This window comes from Oryctolagus cuniculus, chromosome 9 (assembly GCF_964237555.1).
Source record: "Oryctolagus cuniculus chromosome 9, mOryCun1.1, whole genome shotgun sequence".
NCBI classification, from domain to species: domain Eukaryota; kingdom Metazoa; phylum Chordata; class Mammalia; order Lagomorpha; family Leporidae; genus Oryctolagus; species Oryctolagus cuniculus.
Genome location: NC_091440.1, coordinates 83,331,020 through 83,346,520, shown reverse-complemented (window position 1 = coordinate 83,346,520; position 15,501 = coordinate 83,331,020). Strand labels below are relative to the sequence as shown.

Below are 15,501 nucleotides of genomic sequence, written 5' to 3'. Positions count from 1 at the left end.
ACTGTAGAGCCCCACACAGGGTCGGCACATACTCAGCCACCTCTCCATGGGGCACACACGCAGTGAGGAAAGGGAGAGGTGTCTTCCCAGAACTCATACGCTGAATCACCAGCACATTAGTGCACTGTCGCCTTTCAGGAGCCATCAGCAGTGTAACTCAAACAACTACAAGAAGCATCCTGGAGAGCCACAACAGAACAGTGTTTCTTAACGATTCTGTTTTCCATAAGCATTTCACAGTCAGATAATTCTCATAAGGAAAAGCACTGAGCCTTGAATGCCCAAACTCAATAGAATGTTCAGAAATGGGAATTGTGACTATTTAATGTATATTCCTATTTTTTTTTCCTCTCTCTGATTCCAGAACCGCTTGAATAACTGGGCTTTTGACTTGTTTGGGAAAAGACTTCCACATTTGCAAATTAATGACCCAGTCCTAGCTGAAGCAGTAATACCCAAATACTTCATTTAAAAAACAAACCCAGATCTGGGTTTTTAAAATAGCTCCAGAGTATGGATTGGATTGTCATTCTTTTGTGCCTGAAGGCATCAATCTGAGACTGAAAGAAGGGAAAATCTAAATAAGCATGAGTGCAGGGGCAGTTTCAATGGAAGGAAGTCATTCCCTTGGCTTTTTTTTTTTTGACAGGCAGAGTGGACAGTGAGAGAGAGAGACAGAGAGAAAGGTCTTTCTTTGCCGTTGGTTCAGCCTCCAGTGGCCGCTGTGGCTGGCACGCTGCGGCCAGTGCACTGCGCTGATCCGATGGCAGGAGCCAGGTACTTCTCCTGGTCTCCCATGGGGTGCAGGGCCCAAGGACTTGGGCCATCCTCCACTGCACTTCCCTGGCCACAGCAGAGAGCTGGCCTGGAAGAGGGGCAACTAGGACAGAATCCGGCGCCCCGACCAGGACTAGAATCTGGTATGCCGGCCGCCGCAAGGCGGAGGATTAGCCTAGTGAGCCGCAGTGCCGGCCTCCCTTGGCTTTTACACTGCAGTTTTTCAGTTAAGCCCAGCAAAACACCAATTTCTGCAATCTGCCACTACTGGGAAAAGTATGGGAAATTAAACTATTGGTTTTTTAAAAATGATTTCTAATGTTATATTAGTGAATTCAACAGGTATTTTTGTGTCAGGCACTGTACAGATACAACAGCAAATTAGGGTACTGAAGCAGTTACAGTACAATGTGATAGATTGGCGAAGAGCATGATGGAACTATGTATGAAGTGTGTGTGCTCTTTGGGCTGGGGTTGGGGCCAAGATGAGCTACTGAGATGCAGGGAAAATATCACAACTCGTCTTTGTGAATTTTTAAATTTAATACATAGCATTTTTATAAATTTCTGGGGCCAGTGTTGTGGTGTAGCAAGTTAAGCCGCTGCCTGCAACACCAGCAGGCTGCTTCATTTCCAATCCAGCTCCCTGCTAATGAGCCTGAGAGAGCAGCAAAAGATGGCCCCAGTGCTTGGGCTCCCAGGTTTGGCCTGGCCCAGCCCTGGCCATTGTAGCCATTTGGGGAGTGAAACAGTTGATAGAATCTCTCTCTCTCATGGTCTCTCCTCTCTCTGTAGCTATGTCTTTCAAATAAAATAAATATATCTTCATAAAAATTTCTTTATTTGAAAGGCAGAGAGAGAGAGAGAGAGAGAGAGAGAGAGAGCGCGACCAACCGACCTTCCATTTACTGGTTCATTCTCCAAATGCCCACAGCATCTGGGACTGGGCCAGAAATTCAATGCTGGTCTCCCATGTGGGTGGCAGGAACCCAATTACTAGAGCCATCACCACTGCCTCACAAAGTAGGCATTAGCAAGAAGCCAGTATCAGGAACAGGAGCTGGGAATTGAACCCAGGCTACTCTGATGTAGGATGTTTTTTCTTGTTTTAAAATTTATGTATGTATGTATGCACATATTTTAAAGAGCAGAATGTCAAAGAGAGAAAGAGAGATCTTTTACCTGCTGGTTCACTCCCAAATAGCTGCAATAGTCAGGACTAGGCCATGCTGAAGCCAGGAGCCAGGACCTCCATCTGTGTCTTCCACATGGGTAGCAGAAGCCCAAGTACTTGGGCTATCTTCTGCTGCCTTCCCAGTCACATTAGCAGGAAGCCGACTCAGAAGCAGAGCAGCCAGGTCTTGAACTGGCACTCTGCTATGGATGCTGGCATTGCCAGTGGAGGCTTAATCAGCAGTGCTCCAACACTGGCACCAGCTGTTCCCTTTAGACTGGTGGAAAAGGTGCAGCTTTATAAGCCTGCCATTCAAGACTTCATCAATCTTGCCTCAATTTCCTTACTTGGTCTAGCATTGTACAATCTAAGGTTAACTTCAAACATGTAAACAAACCAAAGGCTGTTATTTTGTGAAGATAAGACAAAGAAGAGATTTGCTTTAAATTCTACACCTTCTTATGTGCCTCCTTGGATTAGCTTCTCTTCTGTTCTCTGATCTGCTTCGGCTTCTCCTTGTTTTCAGTTGGGGCCCAAGGTTCTGCAATGAATCACACAGCAGCTTCTCTGAGCAGACACATCACATACATCTCAAGATTTGGGTTTTTCTTCTTCTATTTTATGGTCCCTCCAGAAGCCGACATCAATGCACTCAGCAGGGAAATGCTACACAGGACTTGCCTACTCCTGCTTTCAGAACCCAGAGAAAACAAAAGAAAACCCCCAACCACGACAATTTAATTTAAGCAAGGTACTTCTGACATCTGCTTGATTTAATGCTATTTCTGAAAGTTATATTTTCAGTTATGTGAAACAATTATGCTATAGCTATTTTATTGTTATTGAAGCAGGGGAATTATGAAAAAAGTACATTTTTAGAAAAGAAACACACAAGGCATGCTTTGGCTTTGGCTTCTTCAACTTTAATAAATGCCTGTATCTCTAAGCTAAACATTTCCTTGATAATAGTGTTGACACGCTCAGGGCCTTGTGGCCTCCTTTGCCGTGGGTCTGGTCCTCCCTGGCTGGGTGTCCCACGTGGGTGCAGGGGCCCAAGTGGAGCAGTTGGGACACAAAAAGGCACCTATTTGGGAAGCAGGCATTGCAAGTGGTGGCTTTACCAGCTACACCACAGTGCCGGTCCAACACACAGATCTTCAAAAAAAAAACAACCAAAAATTGTAGCCACACCATACACTCAGCATGCTGCAGTTCCTGTCTGACTTCACTATGTCTTCATTTTCTCTCCTTCCCATTTCTGCTGGTTTGGGTCATTTCATGATCTCTACTCAGATCTCTCCTTCTCCCTGAAACCACCCAAACTGGTTTGCTTTCTTCCAAGAACACCCAAACCATTCAGTTCATCTGGACATTCCTGACTGCCTTGTTCAGCTGTTACTTGTGCATTTACTTTGTAAATAGTAAGGAGCTGCCCCTGGCTCCTGCCACGGCTGGGCCAGGCTGTTGCGGCCATATGGGGAGTGAACCAGAGAATGGAAGATTTCTTTCTCTTTCTTTCTCTATTTCTGACTTAAATAAGTAAATAGTAAGGAGTCACACAGAGGTAAGGTGGCGTTCTTTTACTTTGACCTTTCCAAATCTTCCCTGTGAATTCCGAAAGGGCAGAGGATACATCCTCGCTCACTGTGTGCCCCAGTGTCTAGCATGGCATCCTTTCAGAGTAGAAGATGGGGTATAGTTGGCTGGCTGGAAACATACAAGGGATCCCCAGAAGTTTTTGGAAAATGCAGATGGTGAACACACTGTGTATGGATTTCAAAAACTTTGGCAGAGAGATAAACATCTCTTTTGGTTTCATTTTCCATGAATTCTTTGAAGTCCCCTGCAGAGGACAGGCAAGATAACGGACAGTACTGTGTCCAGCTCACCTCTGTTCTGGGCTAGAGGATGGCACCTCTCGCCCCTCAGTGCGAGGCAGGCAGAAGCGAAGCGCGACACTTCTGCAGCCAGTGTTGATGGCTGGTGCTTGGCTCTGCAGCCCAGACCTGTCTGCGGTGGTGATTGTGCAGGGCCTGAGTTCTGGTGGCAGCCAGCCTAGATCTGTGAAAAGGGGGAGCCGCTGGCCCAGAGTGTCCCCAGCAAGCTGCAGACTTGGCATGACTAAGAAAGCCTTTTGTTAAGTTAAGCCACTGAGAGTTTAGAGTTGCTTGTTGCCCCGGCATAAACTTGCCCATAGAACTGATATTTATTATTTTAAATCCTTTAATAACCGAGGTCTTAATTAGGTGACTGGGAGCCAACATGGGCTTCCTGGAAATCTGGCAACCCAAATACAACAGTTCTGAAGCCAAACAGGAAGGAACCAAGCACAATGGGTGAAAGAGTTTTGGGGTCAGATGGATCTGGGTTTTAGTACTCACTTCCACAGTTTCTAAGTTATGTGTCTGGCTGACAGTTTTCAGGATGCCTTCAGACTCTGAAAAATCACTGAAAACTCCAAAGAAGTTTGGCTTATGCGGGTATTATATCTATAAATATTTGCTGTACTAGAAATAAAATTGAGGGGCCAGTGTTGCGGCATGGCGGGTAATCTCTCTGGCTGCAATGCTGCATCCCATTTGGGTGTGAGTTCAAGTTCCGGCTGCTCCACTTCCAATTCAGCTCCCTGCTAATGGCCTGGGAAAGCAGTGGAAGATGGCCCAAGTCCTTAGGCCCCTGCACTCATGCGGGTGACCTGGATGGAGTTCTAGACCCTGGCTTTGGCCCAGCCCAGCCCCAGTCATATGTGGCCACTTGGGGTGTGAGTCAGTGGGTAGAAGATCTGTCTCTGTCTCTCCCTTTTTCTCTGTAACTCTACCTTTCAAATAAATACATTTTAAAAAGAAAAAATGAAATAAAGCTGAGACATTGAAACATACTTATTAATTCATTTTAAGTTTATAATAAACTCAGCAATATTGATGTATTTCAATGAAAACCATATTCTAAATGTAAAGAATTAGTGAGAAGAATATAGTTGCTTTACATTTTATAAACTCCTTTAATGTCTGGCTTAAGAGGAACAGGTAGTCTTGATCTGTTTCTTCATCTTATCTTTGGGTTATGGTGTTTTGGATGAAGTAAATGAAGAAAATCCAGTCTCACACAGATGTGAGTTGAAAAGCAGAGCTGGAAATATTTTACCAATCATTCATTGATGTTACATCCAAATTTGAGACAATTAGGAGTCTCTTAAACTTAGTTGTAACAAGAAGTCTGAAACCATATCAGATTTCAGTCTGTCTGGTACTTTGAATGGAAATTTTTACCCATGCATGCTTTTGTGTTCTACCTAGGCTATTTGGAAAATATTATTCTGCCAAAGTGCACAGGTCTCCCACAGGTTGATGTAGTTCACTCTGTAGTCTCAAAAAGAAAAAAAAAAAACCATGCTTGTTAACACTATCATTGATTTCATCAAAAAAAGTCTTGAAGGATTGGGAGACTGTTAAGCTCATGGAGGCAAACTTGTAATTTCGAGGAAACTTCAATGTTGTCATTGGCAACAAATTACATCAGTAGTTTTCTCTGAAGTGGCAGGTTCACTTTGATTATTTTTGAAAAAGTGTTTGTTCAGCTCCTGCATAACTACAGTTTGTCAGCTTTTCTACCTGAAAAAATCAGCTAGTTCAGTTTGCAACTCAAGGAATCTCACTAGTGTTTTTGCTTGAGATAGCATACTTTGATACGCAAAGGAATTGTATGCTTATTTCTCAATTTGTCCCTAAAACATGAGGGTACTTCAGAAAGTTTTTAGGAAATGAGTATTACAAAAAACTATGCGTGGAATTCCAAAACAATTTTTTGCATTCAAATAAACATATACATATGTATTTATATTTAAAGATTTATTTCTTGAAAGGCAGAGTTAGAGAGTGAGTGAGCAACAAATAGATTTTCCATCTGGTGGTTCACTCCCTAAATGGCCTAACAGCCAGTGTTGGGACAAGCTGAAGCCAGGAGCCAGGAGCTTCATCTGGTCTCCCACATGGGTGCAGGGGCCCAAGCTCTTGGGCCATCTTATGCTGCTTTCCTCAGGTGCATTAGCAGGGAGCTGGACGGGAAGTGGAGCAGCTGGGACTCAAACTGGCACCCATATGGGATGCCTGCTTTGCAGGCTGTGGTTTAACCTGCTGTGCCACAACACAGAACTAAAAGAAAAAAAAATTTTTTTTTTTTTTGAGAGAGAGACAGAAACAGACAGAAAGATGGACCATCTATTGGTTCACTCCTCAAATGCCCATAGAGGCCAGGTCAGGAGTCAGGAATTCAATCTAGGTCTCCCACATGGATAGCAGGAAGCTAACTATTTGGAAATTCACTTGTGCCTCCCAGGTGCATTGGTGGGGAGCTGGAATCAGGAGTGGAGCCAAGAATTAACCCAGGTACTTCACTGTGGGATGCAGGCATCTTACCCACCAGGCCAAATGCCTGCCCCTGAACATACCTGTAATTCCATTTTTTTCTAAGAACTTTTAAAAGTACCCTCAAATTAAAAAGCTGTGTAGTCAAGGGTGTAATTAAATTTTTACTGCTTCATCAAGTACCCTTGTAAGTGAACTTGGCTTTGTTTGTTTTCCCACAGTACATTTTGGCGTCAATGCCTTGATTAGTGCCGTAGTGACAGCACTCTTTTGCACTACCAGTGGAAATTCATCTCTGAAAAAAAGAGTAACATTTCAGTATTGCTGTAGAAGCAGTTTTGACTTTGCAAACTTGGACATCCTGAAGGAGTCTGAGGGGCCCTTGAGCCGACTGCTGTGAGTTCCTCGATTTCCATTGTAATTGGAATGATGGTGATAAACCTGTTTGGAGAATGGAATGATATTGTTTAACACGAAATAATGCAGGTAAAGCACTTGGTGGGGCACCTGCTAAACAGTAAGTGTTAACTATTGTTATTAATGGATTGATATAGTGAAGTTATAGCTATCATTTAAACTAGTAACCATGATGATACTCTTATTTTTCTCTACAATCTCATTCCTCTGTCAGCTTTCCATGTCAGTTAATTGCCTTAATGGTCCCAACCTGTGGTCCCTTCCTTTGCTCCCGCCATTACTGACTCCCTCAGCACCACAATTGATCTGGCCTCTGTCATGCCTTTGTGGAGCTCCTTTCTCCTCCTGCTGGGAGTCGTCCTGTGAAAGAGCAGGATTTCCATTACGGGCAGCTCTGGCCAACGTGTATTTGACTTGAGACTCAGCACATTAATTTGTAATAGTCCTTTCATTTGAACAAATTTTAAGAACTTTTTTGGTGAGGGTTAGATGAAATAGCATGATGGGTCTTCAAAAAGTCTGTGGCAAAAGCATGTTATGAAAAAACTGTGCAGAGATTTCAAATTTTGCACCAAAAGGACATGCCCTTCACCGTCAGCCCACAGCCCATCAATGCAGTGCGCCTTTGCTGTGAGTTCTTCTCCAGTCTCCACTGGAGGTGCTCTCCTGCACTTCTACCTTTGTTCAGATGCTTTCCAGGGGACTCACGGGTTTCTACACAGGCTCACGGCTACTTAGGCGAGCCTTGACCTTCTGATCAGACTGTGTCCTCACCCAGAAATGTGCATCCCTTTCCTCAACCTCATGTCACAGGAAGACTTCACACAGGTAGTTCCTGTGATATGTTCGATCATGACCACACACAGAAAGTTATTATTATTCATTTTGTTGAGCTGGTTCGACCGGAAAGCAGGTGTTGTAAAATGAACAACTGTTGCTGATGGGGGCTGGTGCTGTGGCACAGTGGGTTGAAGCCCTGGCCTGAGGTGCCGGCATCCCATGTGGGCGCCGGTTCAAGACCTGGCTGCTCCACTTCCGATCCAGCTCTCTGCTGTGGCCTGGGAAAGCAGTAGAAGATGGCCCAAGTCCTTGGGCCCCTGCACCCACGTGGGAGACCTGGAAGAAGCTCCTGGCTCCTGGCTTCGGATTGGCGCAGCTCCAGCCGTTGCGGCCATCTGGGGAGTGAACCATCGGATGGAGGACCTCTCTCTCTGTCTCCACCTCTCTCCGTAACGCTGTCTTTCAAATAAATAAAATAAATCTTAAAAAAAAAAAATGAACAACTGCTTCTAAGCAGCAGCACCAGAAACACCAAGATGATTTGTGCAGGCTGCTGAAGAGTCCCGCGCACGCCTTCTGTTCTCATCAATGTCAGACACCGACATTTCCTACTGCTCTTGTTGCTACGCTAGTGATGAATGACGCCTGAACTTACCGAGGACGGAAGGGTCCAGGACTCCAGCAAGAACCAAACAGCCATGCAGGTCATCTAGGTCTGGTTAGAAGTTCCTAGAAGATAGGTCGTTTTGTAGAGAAGCTTTTATGCCACACTATGGCTTCAGGGGAACAGAAAACCAAGTATCAGTGGTGTGGGATCTCCAGGTGTGCCCTGGGGGCTCGCACCAGGTAACTGGGATTGTATCTCCTGGATCTCAGTTCAAGGCTGGTAGGCTGGGAGAAGCCCTTGATTAAGCCTCTTTGGGTAAAAATCTACTTGAAAGTCTGGGCCACCAAGATGAGTTTTTCCTGATTTCTGTAAAGCTTCGGAAGCAAAGTGAAGCCGTTTTCTCAAGGGACGACTTCATGTCATCCAAGCATTTTGCTGGAGTACTTGTGGTGGGAGTTAGGCAGTGAGGGAGCGGAGCTGTGCCCAGTGGGTCTGTGCTGCGTGGTAGAGGGTTTTGCTTTTTTCTGCTCCTGTCTCACTTTCTCTCCTATGGAGGATAAAGGTTCTCCTGCTTCTCTAGATGTGAAAGCATCGAGTAAAGCGATCGGTGGCTCCCTTCACACCCGGTGAGCAGATTCCAGGAGGAGCTGGGGGGGTGCTTAGCAGGCGGGATTGTGTCGTGGCTCTAACATCAGGTCTTTGCAGCAACGGGAGCAGGATGCCACGAGGGTCCCTCCCAAGAAGCCAGGGCCACCTACTGCCACTTCCCGACCCACGCGCTGCTCTCAGCTCTTGTATTTTGTTCACGCTGTACCTCTGCCTGCCCTCATTTTCTCAGTCTTGAAAACCTGCTATTTGTCCTTTAAGATCCTGGCTACAGCCTGGCATTGTACACAGGGGCTTAAGCTGCTACTTACATGCTGGCGTTCCATACTGCAGGGCCGGCTCAAGTCTGGCTGCCTCACTTTTTTAAAAAAAGGATTTATTTATTTATTTGAAAGGCAGAGTTACAGAGAGGCAGAGAGAGAGAACCATCTTCTATCTGTTGGTTCACTCCCCAAATGGTCACAATGGTCAAGGCTGGGCCACGCTGAAGCCAGGAGCCAGGAGCTTTTTTCTGGTCTTGCAGCTGGGATTTGAACCAGTGCCCACGGGATGCTGGTACTGCAGGCTGCGGCTTTACCTGTTATGCCACACTGCCGGCCCCTGGTTGCCCCCACTTCTGATCCAGCTGCCTGCTAACATGCCTTGGAAAGAAGCGGATGATGGCCCAAGTAATTGGGCCCTGCTACCCCATGTGGAAGACTGGATGGATTTCTAGTCTCCTGGCTTCGGCCTGGCCTAGCCCTGGTAGTTGAGGCCATTTGGGGAGTGAACCAGTGGATGCAGACCTGTCTCTCTCTTTCTGCCTTTTGAATCAATCAATTAAAATCCTATGCTAAAGTCTCTCCAACTTTTCTGATGGTTGCCTGTGGCTCTCAGATTCATTTTCCCTGTGCGTTCTGAAGTGCTCCTGTCTACTTGTACTATATAGCATTATTGCACAGTAGTAAAATTAGTTATGAACACTTCTGTCTCCCCAACTGGACTGTGACATCCTGGGCCCAGTGCCATGTTTCCTGATTCTCAGTATCTGCCCCAGAGCCCCAACAAAAGGAGCATCAGTTAGAAAGTGTTCACTAACAGTTAATGAATGAATGAAAGGAGCCCTGTATTTGAGGCCCAAAATACAGTAGTTCCAAGATCACTGATGATTCATTTGGAACTTTTTCATTAGATTTTTCTGGCTGCCAGTGGTAGTTCTGTTTCCTATAGTGTTGGGAAAATTCTTTAAAAACTTACTAGGCTGCAACAACAGGGCTTCCCCCAAAAGGGGCGGCTCCCTGCTTCTCCTGGGGACCTGGCCTATTTCCACGGGCCAGCACAAGGGTAGCAGCTGGGATGGAGGTGAAAGAACCCCAGGAAGAGCCAGCTACGGCTTGCTCCTCTGCACATCACAATCTCCGCACTTGGCAGGTTTGCTCTTCTCTATTGTAAGTCATCCCCTCCTACAGCTGGTGTTACCCAGGGCTAAGATGGCTCCGACCCAGGCACTGCCTGATGGCGTCCACCTGAGGATGTGTGCGCCAGGAAGGGCTCTCACTGTGGGATTGGGAGGGGCTCCCAGCAAGTCCATCTATCACAGGACTAGAGGAGGTGAAGGGTAATCCTGCTGGGAACGTGAGTTAGGAGCTTTGCGCACTGCCATTTATCTACACCTGCTGCGAGAGGAGGAACGCCAGGGCAAGTTTATCACTCAGCGTGCACTCTCCATCACCCTCAGGGCTCAATTCTCCCCAATGTGGACTGGAACACAGTGATACTTTCACGGGACAGATTCAGACGGAAACTTAAAAAAAAAAAAAAAAGGATTTAAAAGGCAACGAGAGAGAGAGATCGAGACATCACCCATCACTGGTTCAGTCCTCAAATGGCCACAATGGCTGGGGGGCGGGGTCAAGCTGAAGCCAGGAGCCAGGAACTCCACCCTGGTCTCCCATATGGGTGGCAGGGGCCCAAGCACTTGGAACATTTTCTGCTGCCTTTCCAGGCACATCAGCAGGGAGCTGGGTCAGAAGCAGGGCAGCCAGGACTCGAACTAGTGCTCCAACAGTGGTGGCTTGAACCACTATGCTAGAACACCAGCCCCTTGGACAAAAACTTGGATTAAGCAACTAGAGTTATTATGTGGAACAGGCATCTGAGTTTGCTTAATTGTTAGTCTTGTGTCTACTTGGCTAAATATGTTTAATATCTAACATATATGAGCGCTTGTGTTCTTTTAAAGATTTATTTATTTTATTTGAAAATCAGTGACAGAGAGAGAGGGAGAGCCAGAGAGAGATCTTCCCTCTGCTGATTCACACCCCAGAAGCCTGCCAACGGCAGGGGCTGGGCCAGGCTAAAGCCAGGAGCTTCATCAGGGTCTCCTAGATTGGTGGCAGGGGCCCAAACATGTGGGCCATCTTCTGCTGCTTTTCCCAGGTCATTAGCAGAGAGCTGGATTAGAAGTGGAGCAGCCAAAGCCGGTGCCGCGGCTCAATAGGCTAAAACCTCTGCCGGTGGCGCTGGCACCCTGGGTTCTAGTCCTGGTCGGGGTGCCAGATTCTGTCCTGGTTGCTCCTCTTCCAGTCCAGCTCTCTGCTGCGGCCCAGGATGTGCAGTGGAGGATGGCCCAAGTGCTTGGGCCCTGCACCTGCATGGAAGACCAGGAAGAAGCACCTGGCTCCTGGCTTCGGATCAGCGCGGTGCGCCAACTGTAACAGCCACTTGGTGAACCAATGGAAAAGGAAGACCTTTCTGTCTCCCTCTCTCACTGTCCACTCTGCCTGTCAGAAAAAAAAAAAAAAAAAAAAAAAAGGGGGTGCAGCCGGGACTCGAACTCAGCATGCTGTTATCACACAAGGGCTTTACTGACTAAGCCACAGCACTGGTTCAAGGAATGTTTTCTTAGAAGAAAGTTGAAGAGTTTTGAAATTGGAAGCAATCTATAATGTTCAATTAGGCAGGTATGTTTTAGAATTTTCCTAAGAAGGGGGGCCGGTGCTGTGGTGCCCCGGGCGGGGCTGCCGCCTGCAGTGCCACCATCCCATACGGGCGCCAGTTCGAGACCCAGCTGCTCCACTTCCAATCCAGCTCTCTGCTGTGGCCTGGGAAAGCAGCAGAAAATGGCCCAGGTCTTTGGGCCCCTGCACCCATGTGGGAGGCCCGGAGGAAGCTTCTGGTTCCTGGTTTTAAATTGGCACAGCTCCGGCCATTGTGGTCAACTGGGAAGTGAGCCATCGGATGGAAGACTTTCTCTCTCTCTCTCTCTCTCTCTCTCTCTCTCTCTCCTCTTTCTCTCTCTGCCTCTCCTTCTCTCTCTGTATAACTCTGACTTTCATATAAATAAATATATCTTTAAAAAAAAAGAATTTTCCCAAGAAGGATAAAAGAGATCAATGAAATCAAGCATAAATTTAAAAATCTTCACTAAGAAAGGAAGTGAAGGTGCTGGCGAGGTGGTGTAGTGGGTTAAGCTGCTGGTTTTGGTGCCAGGATTTCACAGCAGAGCATCAGCTGCTGCACTTCCAATCCAGCTCCCTGCTAATGCACCTAGGAAGGCAGTGGAAGATGGCCCGAGTACTTGGGGTCCTGCCATCCACAGGGAGACTCGGCTGGAGTTCCTGGCTCCTGGCTTCAGCCTGGCCCAGACCTGGCTGTTGTAGCCATTTGGGGAGTGAACATGCAGATGATCTTTCCCTTTCTCTGCTTTTCAAAGAAATAAATCTAAAAAAAAAAAAAAAAAAAAAAAAAAAAAAGAGAGAGAGAGAGAGAGAGAAGCGAAAATCTTTCTACATTTCTTTTCCACAACCTTTTCCACAGCCTTGACTGAACAAAACGGTACTATCTGCAGTCACATGAAATGGATAATGCATGAAATAATTATGTCTTTAAGATTTTAATTTATTTATTAGAGAAAGAGAGAGGCAGAGACAGGTAGAGATGGCCCAAATGCCTGCAGTGGCCAGAGATGGGGAGCACAAGCCAGGCCTCCTATGTGACAGGAACCCAATTGCAAGAGCTGTCACTTCGACCTCCCAGGGTCTGAACTGGAAGAAAGCTGGAATCGGGAGCCAGAGCTGGCAATCAAACCCAGACACTCTGATGTGAGACATGGGTGTCTTAACTATGAAGCGAAATGCCTTCTCCTGACACAAAACAGCTTAGTTCCCGATTTGAAGATGCCAATATAAATCAGAGAGAGAGAGCACGCACATGGTCTCCAGATTTTCTTAAAACAAACAAACAAATGTGGCAGCTGTTGCATGGAAGAGTGACAAGACTGTCCTAGCACATAAGAGACCAAGGCCCTAAAAACCCCGAGGTTTATGAGGTTCAAGACTCCAAACATTTCTTCAGCACCTGCTTCTCTGTTTCTCCAGCACCCTACCTGAACTCCTGAGGCCTGGTGCTGATCCTCACTCAGCGTTCAGCAATGTGAAGGCTGTCAGTCCATGTGGCAGACACTGCTGGAGTGGCAGGCATCCAAACACTGTGAGTAAATATGAATGAAATAAGTCACTGCCTTCAGGAGCTCTCGGGCTAGCCCCGGGCTGGGGACAAGCCCTCCGCCCAGTCTCCCTCCCTGGACACAGAAAGGAATTAAAGGGGGAAGCGCGCAGGAATGCACAGCCATGACAGGTGGCTTCTCCAACTCCATTTGTGATTGCTTTCCACCATGCAACACAAGGGGGCCAGCCAGGCCCACCACTCTGCTCTCAGGCCTGTTAGGGGTAGGAGGGTCTCCTGGGGGGCCTCCCATGTCACTCCCCTTTTCCCACTTAATTACTTTTTATCCGACGTTTTCGATAAAATTATACCTTCCCTCTTCCATTACGACAATCACTTAAAATTAAATACACAGAAAATTACCTTTCCACAAACATCTATTAAAAGCAAAGTTCCAGGCTTAAGTGATTGGCCAAATTCCATTAAAAAAGAGGTATTAAGCAAATTAGCTGAGCTGATTAAAAACACCTTCATCAAAGTACAACACTGATGCCAACAATACTGAGCAGAATTATTGATTTTTTTTTTTTTATAGCAGATGCTACATCAGCAAAGAAGAAAACTGCTTCCTCCCCTTCACTTCGGGTATTCGAAGGGGAGCTAGGGACCCGCTGAGACCAGCAGCGCGACGGAGTAGGGTGGGAGGACACGAAGGGAAAACGCCGGGCGCGGTCAGGTGGACGGCGTGGAGATCAGCGGCCGGGGCAGCGGAGGGCAGACGCCTGGGAGGAGGGCCGTGTCCTGGCGGAGCGGCTGCACCCTCTCCCCGCCGCCCGTCGGGCCGGACCCCGGGGGCAGCCCCGAGCCCGGCGGGCGCTCCCGCTCCCGGCCGCCAGAGGGCGCGGCCGGAGCCGGCGCGGCGGAGCCGGAGGAGGGAGGAGGGGAGCCGGCGGAGCAGGGTCAGCCGCGGCGGCAGGGCGGCGGCGGCGGCGGCGGCAGCGGCGCAGCTCCGCTCCGCGCGCGTCTCCCGTCCCCGCGCTCATCCAGGGTGCGCAGCCCCCGCCGCCGGGATGCAGCCGCCCGCCCGCCGCGGCGACCGCCGCCTCGCGCTGGCCGCGCTGCTGGCGCTCCTCACCTGCTCCGTGGGTAAGTAGCGGGCGCGCACGGGCGCGGCGTGGGCTCCGCGCCTCCCGGCCCAGCCCTCCTTGCCCCGTCCGGCTCCCCGTCCCCGCCGCGCCGGCAGCAGCGCCCTCTCGCGGCGCCCGGCTGGGACCCGGGGTGCTCCCGCCCGGCCCCTTTTCGCTCGCCGGGTGCTCGCCGCCGCCGCTGCCCCCGACTCGCGCCTCTCCGCCTCCTTCCGCTGGGAGCGGGCGGGCGGCCGGGCGCCGAGGGCCCCGCGGCCACCCCCACAGGGAGCGGGAGGAACTGTGCAACTGCGAGAAACTTTGAAAGAGGCCGGGCGGCGGCGGCGGTCCCGCCCCTCCGCCTTCCGCCGCCCGCGCGCTCGCGAGCCCGAGCCCCGGCGGCGGGAGCCGGCTCTCCGGGCGGCCCGGGCTGGGATTCCGCCCGCGTGGGGAGACAGGACGGCGGTGCCCGGCCGGGGCCCCCTGTGCGCGGGCGTGGCGCGGGGGGACGCCGCGGGCGGCCCGGGTCCTCCCTGGGAGTGCGGCGAGCCCGTCGGGAAACGGCGCTTGCCGCGTCTCCCGCTGACAGGACGCGCGTTCCTTTGGCCGTCCGTTGTCCTCCAGTCAAAAAACAAAAAAACTAAACCCAAAGGCAAGCCGAGCCGTTGAGTGTCAGGGTGAGGTGTCGTCCGGTTGGAAAGCGTGGGCGAGAAATCCTGCCCTAGTCAGGCTGAGAGGAGTTCCCTCGCCTGGCGTTTCCAGCCGGGGAAGGGTGTGGAGATGGCAGAATGGCGCGGTTTGGGGAGAGACGTGGCGTCTCCCCGTCCCGCGCACTGCTGGTGCCGGGCCGCCGGAGCCCGGACGGCCCGCTTCGGTCTGGCCTTGAGCTCCGAGGATAAGGGCACGCTTCTTCCTTGTCCGTGGACCCCTGGCATTGCCACGGGCGCCCACTAAGTGTGGCAAGATCGAAGGCGAGTCGTTGGTGATGAATTGTGCCCAGGCCTGATTAATTTGGCACCAGTGTAATTAAAAATGCTGGCGCGCACCTTGCACAGGGAAGGCAGTCATTGATCACGGGGAGCGGTGGAGTTAGGGAGCTGTGCTTTGTCGGGAGACTAGGCATCGCTGGGTGGGGGCTCTGGGAGACCCCGAGTCCGGAGGTTTGGGAAACTGACCAGGTGACCCTGGCTGTGGCCGTTGGCTGGTTGCCTGGAAGGTTTGCAAAGA

The 15,501-nt window shown here is 49.4% G+C and overlaps 1 protein-coding gene and 1 long non-coding RNA gene across 2 annotated transcripts in view; one reads left to right on the top strand and one right to left on the bottom strand.

Moving 5' to 3' along the window:
- Positions 1 to 1,301: 1,301 nt before the first annotated feature.
- LOC103352080 (uncharacterized) lies at positions 1,302 to 13,709 on the bottom strand. Its single transcript, XR_011378852.1, has 4 exons — positions 13,574 to 13,709; positions 13,092 to 13,193; positions 8,168 to 8,241; positions 1,302 to 2,492 (listed from the first exon to the last, which is right to left on the bottom strand). It is a non-coding gene; the product is annotated as an uncharacterized lncRNA (long non-coding RNA).
- A 374-nt stretch (positions 13,710 to 14,083) lies between these two features.
- The window catches only part of B3GLCT (beta 3-glucosyltransferase), a 263,730-nt gene continuing 262,312 nt past the window's right edge, over positions 14,084 to 15,501 (top strand). Inside the window, exon 1 of the mRNA XM_051831762.2 lies at positions 14,084 to 14,296. Coding sequence (XP_051687722.1) covers positions 14,221 to 14,296 — 76 coding nt within the window. The 5' untranslated portion in view covers positions 14,084 to 14,220. The remainder of the gene's footprint in view (positions 14,297 to 15,501) is intronic.